The 24088-nt window shown below is 51.3% G+C and overlaps 2 protein-coding genes across 7 annotated transcripts in view; both read left to right on the forward strand.

Annotated features, from left to right (window-relative positions):
* MKNK1 (MAPK interacting serine/threonine kinase 1) overlaps positions 1-13463 on the forward strand; it is a 39807-nt gene extending 26344 nt beyond the window's left edge. For 5 of the 6 annotated variants that reach the window (XM_028142249.2, XM_054721031.1, XM_028142243.2 and 2 more), the window contains 7 exons: positions 2211-2315; positions 5353-5408; positions 6983-7078; positions 8624-8818; positions 9471-9635; positions 10776-10819; positions 12121-13463. In XM_028142249.2, coding sequence (XP_027998050.1) covers positions 2211-2315; positions 5353-5408; positions 6983-7078; positions 8624-8818; positions 9471-9635; positions 10776-10819; positions 12121-12358 — 899 coding nt within the window. In that variant the 3' untranslated portion in view covers positions 12359-13463. The remainder of the gene's footprint in view (positions 1-2210; positions 2316-5352; positions 5409-6982; positions 7079-8623; positions 8819-9470; positions 9636-10775; positions 10820-12120) is intronic. The other variant, XM_054721034.1, reaches the window with a different exon arrangement.
* A 6107-nt stretch (positions 13464-19570) lies between these two features.
* On the forward strand, positions 19571-22427 carry KNCN (kinocilin). Its single transcript, XM_028142253.2, has 4 exons — positions 19571-19721; positions 20734-20802; positions 21471-21545; positions 22348-22427. The coding sequence occupies exons 1-4, from the start codon at positions 19571-19573 to the stop codon at positions 22425-22427; spliced, it is 375 nt and encodes a 124-aa protein (XP_027998054.2).
* The last annotated feature ends 1661 nt before the right edge of the window (positions 22428-24088 follow it).

Raw genomic sequence — 24088 nt, forward strand, 5'->3', positions numbered from 1 at the left:
CATCCATCATGAATCCCAGAGACTTCTAAAACGAGTCAAGCTAATAAAAAGGATGAAGGACTTAAAACTGCCCTTGATTTGGGAGAAGGGAGGCCGGAGGGAAGGATGATAATTAGCATTTTGCAGAGCTTAGAATGTCACCTGTGTGGGCATTCTATAAATGCCTTTCTCATTATAATAGGGCTCATAAATAGATACATGTAGTCATCAATTTATCAATCCATGTTTTGACACATTCACTATTTAACAGAATTAATTGTGGGTGGAAGCTCCTACATACATTTTGAAGTCCAGAAAGGCTCACCAGGGGAGAGGAGGGTTCCATTGTTTAGGATACAGACTCAGGATAGAGAAGAGGCCTGAGAATGTGCCAACCTTCAGTTAGAATGATGCTGTTCTTGACCATCACCACTACTGCCATCACCTATACACACAATCACCGGGATGCACGCTGAAGTTGCTTTTCTGACAAAGAGAAGGAGAAGCGCTTGTCCTCCCCATCACTTACCCAACCTTGGACACATTTGCAAGGTGAAGGTTAGGGAGGATGTCTGGCGCTGAGTGGAGGACTATGTGGAGGGGCTTGATGGTTAAAAGACTGTGCTTTAGAAACCAGCAAAGCTAAGTTTCAGTCTAGCTCCATCACTTACCTTGGGCAAGTCACTTAACCTTTCCAAACAGTATTCTTTCATCTGTAAAATAGGGATAATGACAGCACCTACCTCCTTGGGATGCTGTGAAGGTTAAATGAGATGATTCATGTGAAATGCTTAGCTCAGCGCCTGGTAGGCACTAACGGCTTAATAATTATCAGCAGTTAATATTATTAAAACCATTGGCTATGATGGGGGCTAGCTGAGAAGTATGTTACACTCCACCTTCCTTTTTAACAAGTTTGGAAACAAGAGACTCACTGCAGCCAGGCAAACCTGAGATTAGCCAGGAGCTGGTTTTCTTGGAATGTTTCCTAACATGTTGAGATCCCTTGATTGTTTCATCTGGCAAGTGAAAGATCTTTAATCTCATGTCCGTGCCAAAACCAGAATAAGTAAACATGTACCACTTTTACGATGACACCTTCAGTCCAGAAATACTGGCTTCCAGTAGTGAGCATAAACCACATTGGAACCAAGCCATAGGTATACTGTATGCTAGTGCCTTGTGTCTGCCCCGCCCCGCCAAACAGCACTAGGACTTTGAATTACATGTTTTAATACTCAATGCCGCTGGGGTCATCTGTATGTATCACTCAGAGTGCAACTCTACTGAGGCCAGACCCAACGGGCAAAGAGTGTGATTGGCTCAGGGCAACCCATCTGCCCAGCATTTGGGCCACAGGTCTTCCTGAGGGGAAGTCTGCACAGGTTCTGAGGCCAGACTTACTGGGCTTAAATCCTGATGCTGCCACTTACTGGTATATGATCTTGAACAAATTGCTTAACCATTCTTGTCTTTGGGTTCCCTATCTATAAAATGGGGATAACTGTATTTTATACATTTTGTACAGTTGTGTTGAGGCTAAGATAATCTATTTAAAGAGCATTACACAGTGCTTGGCACATAGCAACTTCTCAATAAATGTTAGCCAACAAAATTTACTTGGTCTTTGAGAAATTGCAAGGAGGTACTTTACTGTTGAGTATATGTTTGGACTTCTTATTAAGGCCTGAGGTGATGATCATCCATCATGAAACTCAGAGACTTCTCAAACAAGTTGCCAACAAAATAATAATAATAATAATAATAATAATAATAAGGAAAGTTCAGGGGAAAGCAGTTTTTTCTCCTGTTTATAGATCTTTGCATATCTGGTGAAGGTATGGCATTTCTGTTTGTAGACTATGCTCTCATTTGGATCTAAAATCAGAGGCAAAGGAGGAAAAATTCCTACAGAGAGGCCCCCTATCCCAGGTGGATTCACTTGTAGTTCTTTTTTATTCCAGAAGCCAAATGGCATTTACGGTCATTTAAATAGTTGTTTTCACTCCCTTCTGTACTCATCATAGACAAGTACAGAAGTTAGCAGTTCCATTCTATTCAGTGCAGTTTTGTGCTAGTACCTCCTCTGTGCCAGGAACCACACTTGGTGCTGGACATTCAGCCATGAATAAGCCTATGTCCCCCACCCAAACCTGCGGACACTTGGCCTCTGACAAGTTATACTCAGTAAAGCCTGAAAAGGCATTTCCCTACGTTCCTCTGCTTCCCAGGCTCCATCCTGGCCCACATCCAGAAGCGGAAGCACTTCAACGAGCGAGAGGCCAGCCGCGTGGTACAGGATGTGGCTGCTGCCCTTGACTTCCTGCACACCAAAGGTAAGCCGAGCCTTTGCCTTGGTGGTGGGTTGGGCTAGCCAGTCTCTGGGGACCAAAGGGAGCAAGGCAGGCCAGGCAGAGGGGCTGGGCCAAAAGCTGGTGCAGCTGGCAGGCCTACCCATGAGGGTGAGGGGGAAACCAGGGTGCCTCCAGACTTCTGATGTGGGTGGTGGATAGATGAGGACCTGTTCACAATGATAAGGATGGAAGAAAGAGCAGGGAAGAGAACACTAAAATCCATGTTGAATAAGGTATATGTGGGTGTGTGGATGTGGATGATTTTCTTTCCCTTTTCTAATGAAGAATGCAAACCATGCATCATACAACCTCTCTAGTATAAATATGTGGGTGTTATTCCTTCTAGTCTTTTAAAATACACCACCTATATTGGCATGATAGTATATATGTAGTTTTATATCTTGTTCACAATAACTGGGAAATGCGTTTTCCTGTTAACATAGTGAGTTTGAGGTATCTGTCGAACCTCACAATTGGTAAAAGGCAGGGTTGCTAGTGTTTGAATTACGCTTTGGTTTACAATCCTTATTTAGGACTGATTATTTAAGAATTTTTTTCAGTAAATTAAATGTTTTTGCAAATTGGGTGTTTTTCCATTTCCATAAATATGTTTAATTATAACATACATTTTTTTAATTTGCCAAACAGCAGTGCCATGGAAATAATGAATTCTGGCTTTACCTTTTTACCAGCTAGAATAATGCCTACCCCACAGAGTTATGGTGAGAATTAAGAGAGAATTGTATCACCAACCGTAGTTAACACTTAGATAGGACTTGTTATGTGCTGGGCACTATTCTAAGCCTTTCATCTGTACTTACATAATGGAGTGTGTCCTAGATGTGTGTACATATACAATATGGAGCGTAGTGCCTGGCACATAGTACATGGTTCTTCAATAATATTATTTCCTCCATCCTTATCCCCCACCAGGCAGAAAGCATTTTTATTCCTAATATTCCCTTAAAGCATTCTACCTGATGGGGATAATTTGTGACTTTGCTCTGCTCCCTTCACTTTTGTGGATGTGGGCCACCTTGGTTGTGAGTGCGCAAAACCACTGTAGGCATCCTGCTCACGCACCCCACCTTGTGCCGGCAGCACAGCGCAGGCTGGTGTGGCCTGGGGCGGAGGTTCTGGTTCGTTGATTCTACCCCACTTCCTCCAGTGGCTGGAGAGAGATCTGCACCCAGACCACACCATGTTGGGGGCCTGACTTGTACACGGGATGAAAATTCCTAGAGGGGGGGGGCGGGTGTCTGTGCTTTCCGCAGCATGATGAATGGCAGTGGTTCTGTTTCTGAAAGCTGGGATGCATGTAGGTAACACCTGCCTGACAGAGATTTACAACTGCTCCCCAAGCTGCCTCCATAGATTGCAAAACTGGGTCACGCTTTTTACAAGATCCATACCTTAGAGGGGAGTAAAGGGGCTTTTATTTTTTATTTATTTATTTTTTTTTTACAAGAATGCACTAAAGGGAACAGAGGCTGGTGGTGTCTGAGGAGTTCTGAAATGCTTGTTAGCATCTAGCTGGCCAGCTGCCCGTGTGCCTAGAAGTTGGAGGGGATGAAAAACGATTTCCAGCTGAACTTGGCTGTTTTCTAAATAACTTCACACCGGGAAGATGAATTGAGCAAGAATGGGTCAGCCCGGAAACAAGTTCCATGCTCTTAAATACTGGACACACTGCAGCTTAACCTCTGGGAAATGAACCGGAGTAGCTGGATGGCTGGTACGCTCACAGAGGCAGACCTATTATTACACTTGGCCCTCAGTTCTCAGGCTGGGGAACGCCTCGGCCATCAGCACCTATTTGGAGAGCAAGGCTCCATGTGTGGCTCATGATCCTTCTGTGGGAGCACTTGCTGTAATGGAAAATATCTTTCACTTTTAGTGAGGAGAGCTGCAGCCCGACTCAATTTGTGCAGCCTGGACTGGGTTGCTCTGGGTTCTCATTCAATTAGGTGACTGATGAAGTCATTGAGCCTGCTGGAGCTCAGGTTTTTCCTTTAGTGAAGAGCCTCCGGTGGGCTGGGCCTCTGTCACCTGCCAGGGAGTCTGAGAGATGGATGGCCCAGGGAGTTTTACTAAAGCGGACTCTGCTTTTTCCTGTTACCCTACAATCCTCTGCTGCTCTCCAGTCCTTCCAAGCAGTAGCTGTTCGGCATTTGCTCAGCCTTGCAGCCCTTCTGTCTCTGCCTCATGCATTCTGCAGGAGGAAAGAGAGAGGGAGGTTTCTGGGTCTACCACTAGAATTCCTTAGCCCTGTGAGTTGGTTCTTTGTCCCTGTCTTTGGTTAGAAGGTGGTTTTCCCCAGGTGCCTTCTTGGCCCAGTCAATAGATTTTAACCCCCATGTGCTCAGCTACCATCTGCAGTCTCCTTCAGGAGGGCTGGCCAAAAAGCAGGGGGAAGAGGCTTATCTGAAGAACACCCATGGGCCAAAGCAGTCTCTGCTGTGCTCTGGCAGGACTGTCTGGGATATGCGGAGCGGAGAGAAGGGAATTGGGCAAGCTTTGGGAGATTGTTCACTAGCACTTGATCCTCTGAACATTAAGGAGGTCCCACTGAAGGGATCTTTTTTTTAAATCGGCCACACAAGAAGAAATGAGGTAGAGCAGTCTCAGCCCCCCCCGAGATGCTCTTAAACAAGGCACTCATTATTTCTGCATTGCTGTTCCAGACACGGCTGTTTGCAGAGCTCTTTGCTCTGCTTCGTGTTAGGCTTCTTATTCCTGGTTGTCCCCACAGTGCGGAGAGGTAGGCTGGCTGGGATTCATTTAGCCCTTCTCATCCTGCCCGACTTCTAAAGCTTCTGCTTCCAACCGACTTGCAGATTCAGCGGTGCTTTTGGTTTGTCTCTGGTTACTTCTGCCTCCTGCAGCTCGTTGACTTTTTAATGTACCATAATTGGGAATTAATCTGCGAACAACAGCATTTGGAAAAAATTAATTGTGTGTGGAATGTTTGATAATTATGTGCATATGTTAACCATTTCCTTGCTCTTTGTCATTTCAGGCATTGCTCACCGAGATCTGAAGCCAGAAAATATATTGTGTGAATCTTCAGAAAAGGTACTTAGGATGTTACAGTGTTTACACTGATGCGGGGAAGCCACCTTGCTTTCAATATTGATTAGCAGTTTCCAGGCTTAATCCTTGTCCCTTCTTTGCCGTTTCAGTAGTGTGATTGGCTTAATCCTGAGAGTTTGTAAAATATATGAGACCTACACAAAATGAATGTTTTCTAGTCCAATGCACATACCTTTAGAGCAGTTGATGGGAGTCATAAACAACAACTTAATCTTACGTGAAGCAAATCTCTGCCTATAAATGATGTTTCTACCATGGTATATATGTCACTAGAGGTGATAATTAGGAAGCAGGTTCTTGAAAAGAGTTTCTGTTTCTTTTTTTTGTTGCCCATTAGAAAGTAAACATTTATACTTGGTGTTGAACAAATGCCATCTATTTTAAACTTTCCATCAACTCAATTTACTAGTAAATGGAAGTGTTTGCATTTCCATAAGCATGTATGAATTTGACAGATTCTGTGTTTGCTAGGAAGGGTTTAGGCCCTGGTGGTTTTGATGGCCCACATTCATAGTTCTCTGTGTGTACATGTGTGTGTATGCATGAACACATGTGTCTTGGTCTGAATTAAGGGATAGCTCATGCATGAGGAATGGCTGTGAGTGAATACTTAGTACTTACAACTCTTATGGGGAATAGTAATGTTTTAGCTCCAATACGATCTTGTGCCTTCCTGCCAATGACTCTGACATTGATATAATTTATCATTATTATCATTATGATTATTAATAATTATTATAGTTAACATTTTTAGTGCTTACAGTGTGCCAGCACTGTGTGGATATACTAAATATTTTATAACTATTTAGTATTTATAAAATCTCATGAGATAGATGGAAAAGGGAGGAAGGGGGAAATGAAGAGAGGGAGGAAAGAAGGAAAGGAGCAGTTGGGACTTGTCCAGGCTCCCCCAGGAGGCAAATGTCTGATCTGAGACTCACAGAACCAGCACATTTGACTCTGTGCTGCTTCTGCCACACAGGCCATTCTCCTGTGTGCACACAAACCACACTTCTGCGTGGCTCCAGAGATGACTCATGCTTTGTGTGGTCTCAGGCCAGCCATCGCGGTTTGCTCTGGCCTGAAGGAGGACTTACAGTGCTTTAACTGACAAAGTCCCAAGCACGCAAAGACAAGTTGGTCACCCTAAGCCACCTGAGATGGTCAAGGGTTATTTTACTCATAACTCCTTTGCCCTCCACCGAATGGTCTGCAAGGAGTGTGTCAGGAATACATACTAACTTCTCTGACTTTTGTTTGTCGGCAAGATTCCATAGGTTTGCTGCTTGTCTTATACTCAATTCATAGTAGCCTGACAATGTTGTACAGGCATTTTCTCTTAGTCAGGAAATAGGCAAGGGCATGGGAAGAGGACACAGTAGGATGGATCCTCAGGTGATGCCTCATTAACCCGAGGAGAGTAAGCATGACTCGACAGGTAAAGCTGGGCTGCAGTGTGGCAGCCACATAACTGTGCACCCACATAGTCACCTTGGTCTCGTCGTGGCCATTGGTTTCTTGTATTTGTAACCTTCACGCTCTGCTTTCCTTTTTAGGTGTCTCCAGTGAAAATCTGTGACTTTGACTTGGGCAGTGGGGTGAAATTGAATAACTCCTGTACCCCTATAACTACACCAGAGCTGACCACTCCGGTATGTATGACTGGGCACCCTGTGCCACCTCCTTCTGAGCTTCTATACATTTGGAGTGCCCCTGACCCAGAGCTCTGGAGTCCAGAACAGAGGCTAAGGAAGGAAAGCGAGCATATCTGTACCTCTTCCTGCTGCCTGAGTTGTCACCTGGCTCACTGCTGGTCTTGATGCCGTCCTCCCTGCCCCAGTGCTTAGCTGCTAATGAAACTGATGTTAGAGCTTTTAGCTTGGGGTGGGTCCTCTGCCAATGATGAGACAAATTACATCTATAAGAATAGGCTGAGCCCTGGATCCCGGCCCAGGTAAAGACAGACACCACTCCCAGGCCAGCCCTTTGGCTCTCTCAGTGAAAGCTCTGAGAGTCCCCTCCCCTCTGCCAAAGTCGTGGCGCATCACCTAGTGATGGCGGATGGGGAGTGTGGCTTCTCTGTGGCAAGAATTGAGGTCCCAGGCTCTCTGCATGCAGGCTCACACGGCTAAGTTGTTCTCACTTCACACTTCATGCCCAGATGGTGCTGCTGGGAGCTACTTCTTTCTATAACATCTCTGTACATACTCAATATTCTGTAATTATGATCCTTTTGAGATTTGCTTGCTTTGTAAATGAATTTTCCTAATATCTTTATTAAAGACATGCATTTGACTATGCCCATGTCTTATTCTGAGCAACATTATTAGAAATGTTTGTTTATTAGCTTTTATAACACTGAACTACTTTGTTCTCAAAGTCATTAACTCTAATTGCCAATAACAGAGAAAATGTCCTTTCTTCACTTACCATCTTTCCATCAAATTAGTGTGTGTGTTGGAGGTGGGGGGATGACTCTTGGTGAACCTGAAATAATGAAGAGGGGGACAAAAAGCATTATTTATTTTTATCAGCCGTATCTATGCAGGGATGCGAGGAAGGAATCCTGGATCCAGGCTTTGCCACTGATGTGCTTAAACAAATCCCTGTCGCATTGTAGAGCTTGGTTTTTCCCATCTGTAAATGGGAGAAGCAGGGAGACTGGATTTGTTCTAAGAGTTCTCCTAGCTATGATGGTCTCTTAATTCTAAATCCTTGTGCGTGCTTGCTCTAAGCTTGCAGGGAAGCTGGGCAGAACTTCACTGTAAGAAATCCTTGCTGCATGGAATCGATCTCCACAGATCTCCCCCAGAGCCGTGCTTCCGATACACTGAAGCACCTGCTCATTAAGTGACTGGATACAGACAGCTGAGGCAGGGAGCGATTCCTGGAGCTTCTTGACCAGGGGTCTCTGCTTATTGGACAAGGACCGGAAAAGATAAAGTGACCTGGCACTGGTCACATGGATCACGGGGATGATAGGACTCAGTTTCCCAATGTTCAGTTGGCCTAGCTTTTCTAAGTGCGTTGGTGGCATCAGGAGAGCTCTCTGGCTGGCTTTCCTCACAGCTTCTTACTCTGCAGCTCTATCCTTTTGCTCAAGTCCCATTACATTCTGCTCTTTGCCATCCCCTCTCCCTGTGACTAAGCCACTCTCTTCTCTGTCACTTTCCCCTCCCCAACCCTGGCCCCCACAGTGTGGCTCTGCAGAGTACATGGCCCCGGAGGTGGTGGAGGTCTTCACGGACGAGGCCACGTTTTACGACAAGCGCTGTGACCTGTGGAGCCTGGGCGTGGTCCTCTACATCATGCTGAGTGGCTACCCCCCCTTTGTAGGTCACTGTGGGGCCGACTGTGGCTGGGACCGGGGAGAGGTCTGCAGTGTGTGCCAGGTGAGCGCAGTCCCAGGACCCACTGCAGAGCGGGGCTGGGGGCCAGCAGGGTTGCAGGATGCCAAGCGAGACTGGGTTTGGGGATTGTTCCTGATCTGGAAAGGGGTACATGGTGCCCCTGCCCTCTTTTGTCCAAGGGCATCCACCAGGTGAAATAGAGATAATTGGACAGTTAGCCCAGCCAGTTAGAGAAGATCATACCTGAGCTGAGTCTGAAAGGATGAGTGTGGCCTCAGGGGAAAAGGGGCAAGATATACAAGTAGAAGAACAGCACAAGCAAAGACACGGAGGTTTACAGAGACACAGAGGTTTGAATGTGTAGAGGGAAGAAGGTAGCATGTAAGGCCGATTCTGGTGAGAGATGAGAACTTAGAGGTTGCCAGGAGCCCATTCCTGGAGGGCCCTGTGTGAAGGGCCAGGGGATCCAGGCTTTGTTCTATGGTTGATATTTCCCACGCATCACCCACCAGCCTGCCAAGTAGCATAGCCATCTGTCTGCCAAGGACATTCTGTGTCATTTGATGATTTAGGGGAGAGGATGGGGAGTCTGTGGCGTACCCCAGCCATGAGCTGCAGCCTCAACTGAAGTCAGTTGGGCACAGAGTGACCAGGCCTGGCCTGTGTCACCTCAAGAGGAATCTTCTTTACCTAGAACAAGCTGTTTGAGAGCATCCAGGAAGGCAAGTATGAGTTTCCTGACAAGGACTGGGCACACATCTCCAGTGAGGCCAAAGACCTCATCTCCAAGCTCCTGGTTCGAGATGCAAAGCAGAGACTGAGCGCTGCCCAAGTTCTGCAGCACCCATGGGTGCAGGGGGTGAGTGACCCAGGGAGGGGCGGCGTGCCACCTCCTCAGGCTGCAGTGTGGCCATGAGGAAGCTCTCAGACTTCAGCTGGAGGGAGATTGTACAGCAGTTTCAATTCCTGTGCACACAGAGTGAACTGACTCCTAACCCAGCCCCAGACTGAGTCCCACCCATACTGGTCATACACTTGGCTCTAACCTTGGTCACAGACTAAGGCCCTCGCTGGCCCATGCTTCTCTGGAACAAACAGAGGCCTCTGGGGAATTCAGCAGAGGCATCCAGCCCAGGAAGCAGCCTGGTGTCATGGGGGCCTACAGTGCCATCCCCTTGTACGAAGACCACTAGCTGAGAGCACCCAGGAGCAAGGCCTTGCTGCCTGCTTGCTGTGTGGCTGCATGAGGGGCACATATGGTCTCCTCGAGGTCTTGGGGTCTGGGTACATCTTGTCCAAAGGCAAATGGTGGCGTTTTCACCAAACTATCCAAAGTCTTCACTAGAAATCATTTTTAACCATCCTTAGTTATTGATGGGACCTGACTTCTGTCTTCCCAGGGGTCTGCCAGACCTCCTGGGAGTCATTATATCTCGGCCTCAGTGGCCCCGACAGCCCCATGTTACAGGTGAGACCCAATCCCAGTGTCTCTCAGTGGCTAATTCCCAGCCACTCAGGAGTTGCTGTGTTTACTGAGTACTCACCACATCAGACACTTGCAATAGTGGAATGAGTTAGACCCAGTCCCTGTCTTCATGTTCTAATGGGGTGAGGGAAACAAGGGAATGAATGACAGGGCAGTGTGGCAGATGCTCGGGGCACCAGTGGACAATGACCCACCTCTGCTTAGGACAGGCAGGGGTTGGGCGGTGGCAGGGAAGGGGGAATGTCTCACAGGGGAAGGGGCCCTAAAGCTGGGCCTTGGAAAATGGTTAGGACTTTGCCAGACAAAGAGGGCTCTCCATGCAGAGGCAACTGAGCTGAGGGCTGTTCCCTGCTTGTTCTCTCCTTGGAAGATTCAACCCTGCAGGCAGGCCTGGCCAAGTCCCTGTGCTGGGCCAGAGCCTGTAGTAACCTCCCCACTCTGTGCTGGCCTGGGTGGGGGCAGCTCTTGAAGGAGGGAGCAGCACTTACCCACAGTCTATCCTTCCCATTCTAGCAAGCTCCAGAAAGGGGACTCCCCACGCCGCAAGTCCTCCAGAGGTAAATGCTCCCACACACCCAACACCCTTCCTTCTTTGGCTTTGACTTTCTCAAGCTCTCAGCCATATGGGGTGGAGGTGGGGGTGGGGAGCCCATCGCTAGGCTCAGGCATCCTCCTGAAGTGGCTCCCTGGCCTGCCTTCTCCCTACTTCTCTTCCTCTCTCTACCCCCAGCAGTAAATGTCTCACCCCCTTCTCTTCCTCCACCTGGATGGCTTCCCCAGCCCTCCAGCACCTTCATGGCTCCTCCCTGTGCTGTGTGCAGGAGAAAACCCTGTTTTGCATAAACACTTGAATCCTAACTGGAAATCACCATTTGCAGCCCCTAAAACAGACCTTATCTGTGGGTTATTACAAGGTTTCCTTCTGCCGCACATGGTTTGGGGCACTGTAAGGCAGTAGGATCGATTGTGATATAAATACTACTAGACAAACAGTAATAATGGCCACGTATAGTAAATATCACATGCCAGATGTGGTACGAAGGGCTGTACACAGATTATATCCATAACCTTCACGATAAATTTCAAAGAGAGGTATTCCTATTACCCCATTTTATAGTTTAGAAAACTAAGGCATAGAAAGATGAAGTTAACTTATCCAAGGCCTTGGGAGTTCAATTTTGAACCCGGATCTGTTTGATGTTAGTGCCTTTTAACACTTAATCACATTCTTGGTGAGCACTGCCCTTTTCCCAAAGGGCCAGGGATAAAGCATTGTGGGGCCCCTCCAGGGGGGCCAGTTTCTGGGAGTTCCTCAGGGAAGTCTCTCACCTTTATGTTCTCAGTTCCCTTGAGCTGGAATGTACTGCCCAGCTTGTCCTACCTGATTCTCTGGAGCTGTACCTCAGATCCACTTCAGCAGTTTCATTCAGCTCACCCCAAGTGCCTGTATGTGCCAGCCCTGAGCTGGCTGCTAGGGACAGACACAGGCCCAGCCCCTGCTCTTGGAGTTCCCTGCCCTGACGGGAGAGAAGGATACACATGGGTGGGTTCCATGTGCCGAGCCCTCCCTCTGGGAGAGCTCTGTGCACAGCCGTGGAGGAGGGTGCGCTGGATGAATGGGGCATTTGTCCCTCAAGTCCAAGGACGGTAATTGAGGCTTAAAGCCATTCCAGCCTCAGTGAAGTCAGATTCCAGACCATGCAAGAACGATTTTGCAGAAAGCAGTCCTATGCGGGCTCAGGAAAACCCGGTAGAAGTATGGACTGCAGCAGTCGGTGGGGGTGTCAGGGAGCTGGCCTGGCTGAGGCCATTGAGTCCTGCCTCCCTCGTTTCTCTGCTTTTCCTTCTGTCCCTGCAGAAATAGCAGCACAATGGACCTGACGCTCTTCGCGGCCGAGGCCATCGCCCTTAACCGCCAGCTGTCTCAGCACGAGGAGAATGAACTGGCAGAGGAGTCCCAGGCCCTGGCCGAGGGCCTCTGCTCTGTGAGGCTTTCTCCACCCTCCAAGTCACGCCTGGCCCGGCGGAGAGCCCTGACCCAGGCAGGCCGCAGTACGGAAGAGGGGCCATGCCCCACCCCCACAGCTCTCAACTGACTCCAGTCGCACCTTTCAGGCCCTAGGCCTGTCCAGGCGTTGCCCCCTGGAAACCTGTGAGGCCAAAGTCTGCAGAGCCCACAGAGGGACCTGCTGTGGGGCTGGAGCCGCTTTCTCATCCACAGAGGCCCTGAGGTTCCCACCCAACCCCCCATTTCCCCAGGGACCTCAAGGAAAAGGCTTTTTCCAAAGGGGTTGTCTTTGAAAAGGAAAGCAATCACTTGTCACTTTGCATAATCGCCTGAGGCAGGAACATCTCTGCCGGGCTCCAGCCCACCTGCTCACCCGCCTGCAGATCCTGGATCAGCCTGCCAGCCTGCTCTCCTGAATGGGCGGCGGTGGCGGCTGGGGCTGCAGCCTTCAGGGAGGCAGTCTCAAGAAGCGTCAGTTGACAGAGGCTCTTCCCTCCCTGCACAGTCACCCCCCACTCTGTCTGTCCTTCCACCTTCCTCTGTCCTCCGGATGTCCTCCCCCTGGGCTGAGCAAAGCCGTCCCCTCAATTCAGGGAAGGGCAGAGAGGCTTTGCATTCGGGAGCCAGATCAGTCTTCCAGTCTGTAGCACAGAGAAGCACATAATCTTTCTTTGCCGTGACCGAAATGTGTCCCTCATTTATCATCCTCTTCCTTGTTTGGGATTGCTGCTAAAGTCAGTATTATTTCGTTTTTAAAAAGTTGTGTTTTTTTTTAACCATGCTCTTCCAGCAAAGGTGGGAGTTAAAACTCCCACTTGCAAGCCCATGGACTAACTAGAGCATGCGGAGGCTCGCTCTTCTTTTCCTGAATGCCCATGCGTGTGGAAGGTTTTAACCAGCTGTTTCCTATTATTTTAATTGGTTTTAAGGGACTTAGAGACCAAGTCTGCTGCTGCCTCTCAGGCCTGGTGTGGAAGGTAGCACAGGTCGGGGCCTGAGGCAGCCCAGCTGCCCGATCTGAGTGATGTGGTGCTTGCTGCCTGCCAGGGAGCGTGAAGGCGAACCTGGCATCAGATAAGCTGAGCTGCTGAGTTACCTAAAGAAAATCGATATGCATATCTCAGGCAGACATTTATACTACACCACGATGCTGTTATACATTGTGCTTGTTTGAATAAAACTTTTAAATCGAAGCTGTGGCCTTCCCGGTAATCCTTTCTTCGCCTGCAAACCTGAAGAGGAGAACGGACCTCATTGGAGTCACAAAACAAGGTGAAGGAGACACGATTGCTTTTCCTTTTCAGGTGAGGAAATGAGGGTCATCAAACATCTGTCCATCTCCTAGCCTGTGCCAAGACCCAGAGATGAGTAAGAAACAGCCTCTGCCTTTCAGGGACTCCCCATCAAGGAAAAGCATGCTTTAACCGATGCACCCTCCACACAGCTTGGCCCACCACCCAAGTGGGAACAAAGTTCCCCTCTGTCTAAAGCAGCCCTTCTTGAGGACCCATTGTGTGCCGAGTTGGCAACAAAGAAAAATGGCGCCTCGCATCCACAGCCTGCGTGTTCACCCCGCAGAGGGCTCTTGGGTGCGCGTCCCGTGTAATCTCAGAGCCAGGCGGGAAAGGACTCAGGCAGGGCCTTTATAAATTCCCAAGGAGGTGGCAGGAGGGAGGGCTGAGTGTCAGGGCAGTGGACTGGCAGAGCAGAGCTGGGAGCGGGGTCTAGGGGCTCTTCACTCTGGGGGCGGTGATGGGCCCAGCCACAGCTGTCCTGTCCTGTGAGTGCCTCCGTGGGATGACAACACACTCTACTGGCAGTCTTCTCTCTGCAGGACCTTCACCACCCTCACATCCCGTCTCCATCCGCCTGGAGTGGGTTGGGCTAGGAAATCAGGCCTGCTCCATCTGAGCCTGTTAGCCCCAAGTCTCCCAGTGCCTCAGGACTCAGGACCAGGGTATGAGTTTTGTCTCTGGACTCCAGCCCCAGCCTGGTCAGTTCTTCAGGTTGGCCCAGCAGGGAGGTGACTTCCAGGGGTTTCCTGGATCACACACTCCCTGTGCCCAGCCCCACCCTGCCCTGCACGCAGCTCCAGCTGGTCTCTCCTGCCCCTGTGCCTGTGCCTCTGCCCAGGCTGTGCCCTCACACCCACCTCCCACCCCAGACCACCTGCTGGCCCTCCCATCCTCCACTCCTCTGTGTAAATGCTACTGTGCCTGCTCTGGTTTGCTAACTTTAATGTGCACTTAGTAACCGGTTCTTTCTGAGAAGCTCGAGGCATTATCACATTTAATTCTCACAGTAGTCCTATTCGGAAAGGTACTATTATTTTTCCCTACTTACCATGAAAAACCAAGCGGAAAAAGGAAAAAATAGCTTGCCCAGGGCGGTACAGCTAAGAAGGTGGAGCTGGAATTCTTTCCAGGGAGACTTGGGACCCAGAGCTGGGCTGCCGGGTTCAATCCCAGCTCTGCCACTTACTAGCTTTGGGCCTTGGGTAAGTTGTTTAATTTCTGAGGGTCTCAGTTTCTTTAACCAAAGATTGGGCAGGCTGTTGTGAGAGTTACAAATTAACAAACATAGAGCACTTAGGCCATTTCAGGCACACACAGCAAGTGCTAGTACTCAATAATTGTTAGCTATGATCGTTTTGGTTATTTTTATCATTACCTCCTGTTGCAGAATTACTCACCTGGGTCCCAGGGACGGAGATGAGCTTTCCCCCCTTCCTCGGCTGTGGGTGGAGCTGGGTCTGGGCTTTCCAGATGGGCCCGGTAACCTGGCCTTTAGGGGATCCTCTGCTGACAGGCTGCTCTGCCCCTCTGGGGTGAGGTACCTGTTCCCAAGGGGCAGCGGTAGGCGCCAGGGCCCGGATTTCTAGTCCTTCCTCTGCCTCTGTTCACCAGGCAACCGTAGGAAGGGCCTTACTCTTTCTGAGGACCAGGCCGTGCGCCTGGCTCTGCTGGCAGAGGCAGATGTGGCAGGCACGCTGGGGGAGGCTTTGGGGCCTGAAACTGTGGCAGCTGGTTCCCAGGCTCTAGGATTCACACTTAGGTTGGACCTTAGGAGAGAGCTGGTCCCAGACAGTGGCGTGTGCCAGACCTCAGGCCTCAGCATAAGGTTAGGCTAAGGCTCAGCATAGGCCTGATTTCCTAGCCCAGTGGTCGGCAAACTCATGAGTCAACAGAGCCAAATATCAACAGTACAACGATTGAAATTTCTTTTGAGAGCCAAATTTTTTAAACGTAAACTTCTTCTAACGCCACTTCTTCAAAATAGACTCGCCCAGGCCGTGGTATTTTGTGGAAGAGCCACACTCAAGGGGCCAAAGAGCCACATGTGGCTCGAGAGCCACAGTTTGTCAGTTTGTCAACCACGGTCCTAGCCAAACCCACTTCTGTATGAGCCCCATCTGGGGCCCGGGCACAGGGACCAGGTGTTTCTCTCGCCAGGTCCCCACCTGCCTGAGCTCTAGGGCCCTCCTCCCTCCCTCCGGGCTGCCCCTCACCAAACTCAGCTCCAAGAATAGCAATGCCTGGGTCCTGTGCCAACTGCTCCAGCTACTAGGTCTGGTAGGAATGGAGGAGCAAGGTTCCCCCATGGCTGGCACTCTTGTTGCCATGGTAGCCGTTGCCTTGGAAGCTGCTTCCCGACTTCAGCTTCCAAACAGCCCAGAAAGCTGCCTGTCCCCCAGGGGATCAGTGAATTAATCATGCTCTTTTCCAGGGTCCTCACCCCTCAAGGAAAATAAACAGAACTAAACCAACCCCAGGCATTTTTGCCCACTCTTCCCACCCCTACACCACCTTTGGATCTGGAAGGGAAGTTCAAGGCAGGCACCCTCCAGGGCTGGTCTCACCAGGAGACAGAGAGACTGTGTGATGGAACTCAGCGGTGACCCATGGCCTCACCACACCCTGAGTCTGTCTGGAAGACCCAGGCTTCAGGGAAGAGGGCTCTGAAGCTTGTGGGGTGGGGCGTGGTGAGTGGTCCGGCTCTAGTGCCTTGAACTTCCATGTCATTTACCTGTTGTAGTAAGCATATTGTCCAAGGACAGATATGCATTTCAGAGAAGATACAGCCTGTTTGGAGATGAGAACTGGCAAGCCTTCCTCTCTACATGTGTAATCAATGGAGGAGCAGGCATCATAGAAGTCCCTTAAGGACGCTCTCCTGTGATGAGGAAGAAGATGCAGGCTGGACTGATGTTTCAGCTTACAAATCCTAAAAGAGCTTACAGTGCCTCTTTCTGCAGCCTAATAGGGATGCCGAGAAAAGGTATATGGTTTTTCTATGGGAAATGCTGACCCTTAAGGAATGGGATTTGAGTTGGGGACAGACATGTAACAAAACTCAATGAAAAACACCTAGAAACTGTCTTCAAAGCAGCCAGCATCTTTTGGTAGGTCTGGATCTCAGAGCATTACTAAAGGGGAACATCAATTTGTTGTTCCACTTATTCATGCATTCATTAGTTAATTCTTGGATGTGCCCTGACCAGGAATCAAACCCACAATATTGGTGTATCAAGATGATGCGCTAACCAACTGAGCTACTGGCCAGGGCTCTCTGTGATTTTGGAACTGATAATGGCTCAGTGTGTCTCTCCTCCATATTTCCTCCTCTGATCTGTGCCCTGAGGAATTTGCAATGTCAAAGAAAAACTCTAATTTGCTATTTGGTCTCCAGTTTTTAGAGGTCAGAATGTTCTGGAATCGGAAACTCATGATGCACAAACATCCCTGTCTTCAGCCTCTGCCATCCCCCTCCCCATTCACAAGATGAGCAAAGCAGGACTTGGGCAGAGGCGTGGCTGGCCCAAGTCCCACAATTCCAGATGGGAGACATGGCCTCAGAGCCCCTGTCTTGCTGATGGTCCGGGCAGCGCCCCTCAGCCTTACACCATGAGAGGAGCCAGCACAGGCCCTGCCCATCGGGGTTATGCAAACACATTATGGAGGCGGGGGCTCTGAGGAGGATGTTCAGACTCCCAAAGCTCGACATCTCAGGAACATGTTTTCATGGACAATTATTTTACGGCTCCTTCTAAAACCAGTCAGTAGGGGATCAATTACGTGTAACAGAAACATGGTCTGTCATTTGATGCCTAATTAGAGGAATAATCAGACCTCATCCTGGTGAGAGCACAGGGGATACTGGCAGCAGTGGCTGAGGCTGAGGAATGTCCGCCTCCAGGGGCTTTCTCCCTCTGAGCCAGGATCAAGGCCCAGGGAGCCCATGGGTGCTCTGCAGGCACCCCTCCTCTCTACACACCTTTGCGTTCACACCTGTCCCCGCCCAGGCCTCTCTCCAGCATCTGAGCATGCCTTCCCTGGGCTGAAGCTCAGTCAGGTGACTCTGGCCTTCCTAGGCCCCCCACCCCCACCAAGGAGAGCCCGTGTTAGAGACAGAGGTCCTATGGTGCACTTGGCCCTCCTCTTTGCCCACCTGAGGTGGTTGTGAGGGTCCATGCCTTCCCTGAGCTCTGGTCCCCTCTGGCTATGGCATTCTGTGGAGCTCACTCCCTGCAACTGCCCTCAAGGGCTCACAGGCTGCAGAGGGACACAGAGAGAATGAGGACTGATGGTGGGCACTTCGGGACATGGCAGCAGTGAGGGGCAGCCCACCCACTCAGGCACCATCAGAAATGGCTTCACAGAGTGGGGGCTGGCTGAGCAGGGTCCCGAAGGATGAGGAGGTACTCACTAGACTGCAGGGGCCAGGCAGACACTCAGCAGGAGGGCAGCCGAGGAGAAGGGAAGGGACCAGGGCCAGAGGCAGCCTTGGAGGCAGAGACCATGGGCCCAGCTGTGCTAGACTACAGATGTGGTGGGAGAGATGGGAAGAGAAGCCAGTGGGTTGGGATGGACCCTGGGTACTATGCCCAGGTATGTAGGTCCAGGGCTAAGGTTAGGGCCATATTCTGGGACCAGGGAGCCTCTGGTCCATATAGGGTCACAGAATACAATCCGTGATGAGGGCTAGAATTGTGGCAGGGGTGGGGGTGACAGGACTGGGCTGCCTGGACTGGGTGAGTGCTACCTGACCTCAAATTGGTGGATCCTGCCAGTAGGTCAGATAGGCTGGGCAGAGGAGCTCAGGCCAGAGGTCAGGAAGCGCCAGCCATGTCCCAGTCTCCTGACCCAGGCCACGAACATCAGCCCCCACCTGAGCTGATTCCAATCCCAATTCCTCTCCCAGCCCTATCCCCCGGGGCCCCCACCACAGCTCTCCCCTGTCAGCTCCCGGCCAGGGTTCCCAGAAGGCTAGAAGGGCTCACTCTCTCAGCCCACTGAAAACTAAAGGGGAGTGAGTACCAACCCCAATTGAGGAGAAGCGGGGGGGGGGGGGGGGGGGCAGGGGCGGTGTTTCAAGCTAGGACTCCTCAGCCCTGCCTGCAACCAGAGGTTGCAGGATGGGGTGGGGGAGGGAGGGAAGGCAGGCATACAGAGTGGATTTGAAGGGACACCTCTCCTCCTCCTCCTGTCCTAGTTGCTGTTCCTGTCTCTTGAGTCTCCTCCAGGTCTTCTTCCCTCGCTGTGTCTCTGAGTCCCTAAGCAGAGCCCCAGGCGCACCTCCAAGCCAAAGGGACAGCAGAGTGAGCCCTGAGTATGTGGCCAGGAAGTCTCCTCACACCCCTGACTACTGAACCCCACGTGAAGCCAGTAGCTCATCCTGCCCTGTCAGGGACCAGCAGTGGAACCTGGGCTGACTGCCCTAGAGGCCGCTGGGACCCAGGCAGCAGCTCACATTGCAACCTCATGAATAACTCAGCACCTCCCTGCTGCCTGCATCTCAGAGGAACCTGGCCCCTGGACCAACCCTCCCCCCTACTTCTTTAAACTTTAATGGGTCAAGGCTCAGTGGCAGCTGAGCAGGCTCCTGGGAGCTGGGGCAGGATGTCCTGGGCAGGGGAGCTTGGGCCGAACTCTCCCAGGAGGAGGCTGGCAGTGGAGGACCCCATGGGGCAGGCCCCGATCTCCAGAACTCGGGCAGCCAGCACTGGGTGTGGCCAGGCAGGAGTCCCAAAAATGGTCCCCAGCTTCAGAAGCCTTTAGAGGAGGGACAATAAGCTGGGGTGACCTGGAAGAGATCTTAGGTCAAGGTGGGGAACACCGAGGAGAGCTGTGGGATAGGGTTGCAGATAAATCTAAGGGAGACAAGCCCAGTATCTTACTGCCCAGAAACTCCCACCCTGAAGGTGGAGCTCCGACAAGGGACAGCCAAGAGGACCAAGACCTCCAGGGCTTTTCCGGGAACAGACCCCACTGGCTGGCCTCGGTGCCCTGGGTAGGCCTGCATGGACATCCCCATCAGCAGCAGAGACTTCCACTGCCTGCAGCTGGCGTGCGTGGCACTTGGCCTGGTGGCCGGCAGCATCATCATCGGTGTCTCCATGTCCAAAGCTGTGGCTGCTCTGGGTGGTATCTTTATTGGCGCTGCTGGTCTGGGTGAGCAGGTGCTGGGCTCGGAGAGGGGCAGGGGCATGGGCAGGTGAACAGGAAGCGAAGGGAAGAGCTGGGACTACAGGAATTGGTTGGAGAGGGTGGAAGCTAGAGCAAGGCAGCTTGGCGGCGGGTCGGGGGGGGGGGCGGCGGGGGTACAGGGAGAGGAAGGTTGGGGTGAGGTTCCCTCCATGGACTGCCAGGAAAGGAGCTGTGCCCCATTCCTCTCTGGCCGCTCCCCCTCTGGCTCTCCAGTCTCAGGCCTGGGCTCTTGGGCTTGTGGTAGGATTCATAAGCCTGCTGGTGGGTTGATAGGAGCAGATAAAAGGGGACAGAGTTCCCAGTGAACCCTCCTTGAGCCAAGACAGGATGTAGATCAGACAAAGGGTTTCCTTTTTTCCTCAGTATGTCTCAGCAGCAGATCTGTCTATCCAGGCATCTGTCCATCTGTCTATCTGGGCCAGTCCCACTGATGTGGCCACAGTGATGCTGAATACCATCTCTCACCCCCACTCCACCACCCTGGGCCAAACAGAACCAGAAGCACTAGGCTTGTGGGCTCTGGGCATCTGTATCTGCAAACTCCATCCAAGGGTCATGGACACTTGGTCTGGGGATAAAGTGGGAATGGCAGGGCAGGACCCACTCTTCTGCTACCCCCTCTCCAGGTCTGGGTGGAAAGGAGCATGCTGAGAAGCCCCCAGCCTACGCTGGGGGAGTTGGTGGTAGTGTGGCAGCTGAGCCTATTTCCAGTGGTTGGGTGGGGCCTGTAGCCCCTTCCCCAGATAGGCACTGCTCTCTGCCCCTCCTGGGACCCGCTGTTAGAGAATGGCCCCGTGCACACACTCACAGGCTCACATTGACACACCCACAGTCCCAACGTGCACACTCCTCCATGCATGTCCAATATCACCCTTGTAAACCACCCCTGGGCTCACAGCCCACCCATAGCTTCATGCAGCTCCCACCCCCCCAGGTCCCTCCCCATCACAGAACCCCTCTGTGTCTCTCTTCCCAGGGCTCCTCATGTTGGCCTACCCCTTCCTGAAGGCTCGGTTCAACCTGGACCACATCCTGCCTAACTTAGGTGAGTCCTCTCCCCGTCCCCAGCGGTCTCTGCCAAAGTCTGTGCGAGACCCTTTGTATGTAAGTCTGTGGCCCACTGTGCAGGGAACAGAGCCCACATGTATGACTGCTCCTGCTTGTGTGTGTTGGAGTTGTGCATGCGTGTGTGTGTGTGTGTGTGTGTGTGTGTGTGTGTGTGTGTGTTTGGGTGTGTGGTGCAGGCATTGCTATGACTATAGTACAGCAGATTCCAGCCTGCTGCAAAAGTGCCTAAAGAGGCTCAGAGCACCTAAAACTCCCATCTCCCCTGATAGATTTTCCATCTCCCCCAAACCTCCAAAATCTCCAGATCTCCCCACTTCATCCCTGAGCCACCATAAAACCTTCTTTCTCCCTCAAGACCTTATCACCCTTATATAGCCCCCACTTCATCTCACCTCCCCCAATACACCCTCCCATCTCCATCAATCCTATGGGGCTTTACATATCCCCAGTTCTCTACCATCTTCTCCTTCAAGGCCCTTTCCCCATCTCCACCCCACCCCACACCAGCCCAGAGAGTGTAGAAGACCTAAAAGAATAGAATGGAGCAAAGACAGCAGCAGGAATAGAGATTAGACAACAGGAAGGACTTCTCTTTCCAAAAATCGGCCTAGTGACCAGGGAGCTTGGTGTGGTCTCATCCTGCAGGGAACCTGAGAGTCCACCCCCATCCAGCGCCAGACCAGGGGGAGGGAAGATCCAACGCCAATGGCAATAAAGAGGGTAAGTACCAGAAATTCTAGAATCCTTCTTCCACTTTTCCCCTCTGGCTGAGCAGCTCTGTGGGACCCACAAGAAACCTTGAGGGGCATGCAGAAGGGGTCTCCCCTGCCCCAGAGAGCCCGCAGAGTTGGGTAGTGCTTCCATATGTTTAGTCAAAACCCTTCTTGCTCCAAGCTGAGCTTAGCTCCTCTTGTTTGTCCTCAGGGCCTGGGATAGTCAGCACCTCGCTGCCCCTCCCCACCTCCATCCCATGCCCCAGTTCATTTTCTCACTCTCGCACTGTAGAATCCAACTCTCAGAGCTGGTACCTGAAACTGGGCACCTTCCTACTGCCCCATCTCCACACACTGGAAAATTCCAGGCAGGACTCTCTCTAAGACAGCCCAGCCCACAGTGCTTGCCACCAGCGGTAGGATGCCTCAGCTCAGCATAGGTCCCAGACACTGTTCCAATCACTTTACATATATTATTCTCAGAACAACCATATGAGGGAGGTACTGAAATTAGCCCCACTTTATATGTGGGGCACAGGGAAATTAAGTGACATAGATTGGAAGTAGTGGGGCTAGAACTGAGCCCAGGCAGTCAGGCCCCAGTTCCTGCCTCTAACCCCACACCAGGCTGCAGTCCTCTTGAAGGGCTGTTCTGACCATCCACACCTCTATGAATGGGGCTGAAACTGCCTCCTGGGCCTCCCCCCGCCCCCCTCCCTAGTCTATCCCACTCTGCTCCAGGTCCCTCTGGGTAGCTCTGACCCAGAGATCTGTCTACTCAGGCAGCCCCGTCCTGGTCTCTCCCCCAGGAGTCCGAAGCAGCCTGGCCACTGTGAGCAGAACCTTGGAGAAGCTGAAGCCAGGGGCCCGGGGGACTGGGGAGGGCTGAGGGGCTGCCCCCTGCCCTGCGCCCCCCTTCCTGCCTGCCACCCGGATTTCAGAGCCCTCCTGGGTCCAAACCAGAAATAAATCAGGACCTGGAGATGTCAGACCCTGCATTCACCTGGCCACGGCTCTTGGCAACAGAGATCGACAGAGTGGGGGCCCGGAGGTCTGAAACAAGATGTCGCTGGAAGCCCCACAGGGGGTCTTTGTTTTAGGCTCCTGACCTGGATTTTCTCTCTGGGCTTCAGCTCAACTTCCTTCCATTTTCTATCTACTGACTGGTTTCTGTGGAATTTAAGGTCCAGGGATGCCCCAGTCTCTTGCTTCAGCCTGGCCACAGAAGTGAACCACAGGCCCACAGGATCCACAGACAGGGTCCTGGCCTGGCCCTGGGCCTCTAGAGCTCACTGGCTGAATAGAGGGTCTGGATCAGATTCTTTTGGGTATATTAAAACTCTGGGCAACTCCTCAGGGACCTTAGCAGCAGTGAACCAGAGGGGAAGTGGGGGGTGAGGGGGGTAGAGGGATTCTAAACAAAGTGGTCGCTGTCATGACGGGAGGCTTCCAGGAGGAGGTGGCTCCTGAGCTGAGCCATCCCCTGAGACTCTTGGTATTTGACTCCAGACAAGACATCCAGCCTCTTTCTTTTCCCCACCCTCTCCCTGCTCCTGAACACTCTAAACACATCCAGCCTCCAAGCCCTGGCTGATGTTTTCCTGGAGGCTCCTCTGCTCCTCTGCCTTTCAACCCCCCCACCTTTAAAGGCCTAGTTCCAAGAATCCCTTAACCATAGTTCCCCCCTGGTCCTCCCACCAACTTGTGTCTCCCTCTCTCAATAATCTTCAGGCAGGTTGAAGTCTTCTTTTTCATAAAATAATTATTAATACTATTTAAACCCATTGTATGTTGCCCTTTTCCTGTCACCATCAAGTCCCAAGGTGCTCAATAAAGGTTAATGGCTTAATTGTAATGGAAAACCATCCCCCAGGCTTCCTCTAGAGATCCACCTTAAGGCTCCATGTACCTATAGGCTTGGGGTGAGGAGGACCTGGCCCAGGTGCATGTGGCTATGCAGAAAACATTACTACTCCTTCCACACCACTCTTCATACACATGCACCTTCATGATCTCTTCAGAGACATCTGTTTGTGGCCTCTGTCCTGGTCTGGTGAGCAAAAAGACAAAGCTCAGAAGAATCTCATTTTGAAAGGATCTGTGCAGGTGGCACCTCCTCTTGGAAGCCTCCCCTGATTTTGCTGTGCTCCCATCACCCCAGGGCTCCCTCTATCATAGCCCACATCACTCTGAATGGCCCTTGTCTATTTCCCCTCTTGAGGGTAGAGGGGGGAGAGCTGGGCATACAGAAAATACCCAGCGGATGTTGGAAAACTCAACCAAAAGTGGGAGAGACCATCTCACTGTACAGATGGGAAAGTTGAGACTCTGTAGGAAAAGGACTCCTCAAGTCCCAATGCCTTGCACCCAGGTCTTCTCTCTCTCCCTGCCCAAGAGCTATTTTCTGCACAGGCCACAAGGCCCAGCTCCCTGACCATGGAGGGACAGAGCTCCGTAAAGGGCCTCAGTTTCATATACTCTGGCCCATTGTGGAGTGTTTCATTCTTCCAGCCTGGGGGAGTCAGCTCCCCTCCTTGCCTTTTCCTCCTC

Source organism: Eptesicus fuscus, chromosome 9, assembly GCF_027574615.1.
Source record: "Eptesicus fuscus isolate TK198812 chromosome 9, DD_ASM_mEF_20220401, whole genome shotgun sequence".
Lineage (NCBI taxonomy): Eukaryota > Metazoa > Chordata > Mammalia > Chiroptera > Vespertilionidae > Eptesicus > Eptesicus fuscus.

What these genes read in the sequence shown, in the direction of transcription:
- KNCN (XM_028142253.2), top strand. Translation starts at nt 19,571, where the DNA reads ATGGACATCCCCATCAGCAGCAGAGACTTCCACTGCCTGCAGCTGGCG. An exon ending in TATTGGCGCTGCTGGTCTGG is followed by an intron (nt 19,722 to 20,733) that starts GTGAGCAGGTGC and finishes CTCTCTTCCCAG; the next exon opens with GGCTCCTCATGTTGGCCTAC. An exon ending in CCACATCCTGCCTAACTTAG is followed by an intron (nt 20,803 to 21,470) that starts GTGAGTCCTCTC and finishes CTCATCCTGCAG; the next exon opens with GGAACCTGAGAGTCCACCCC.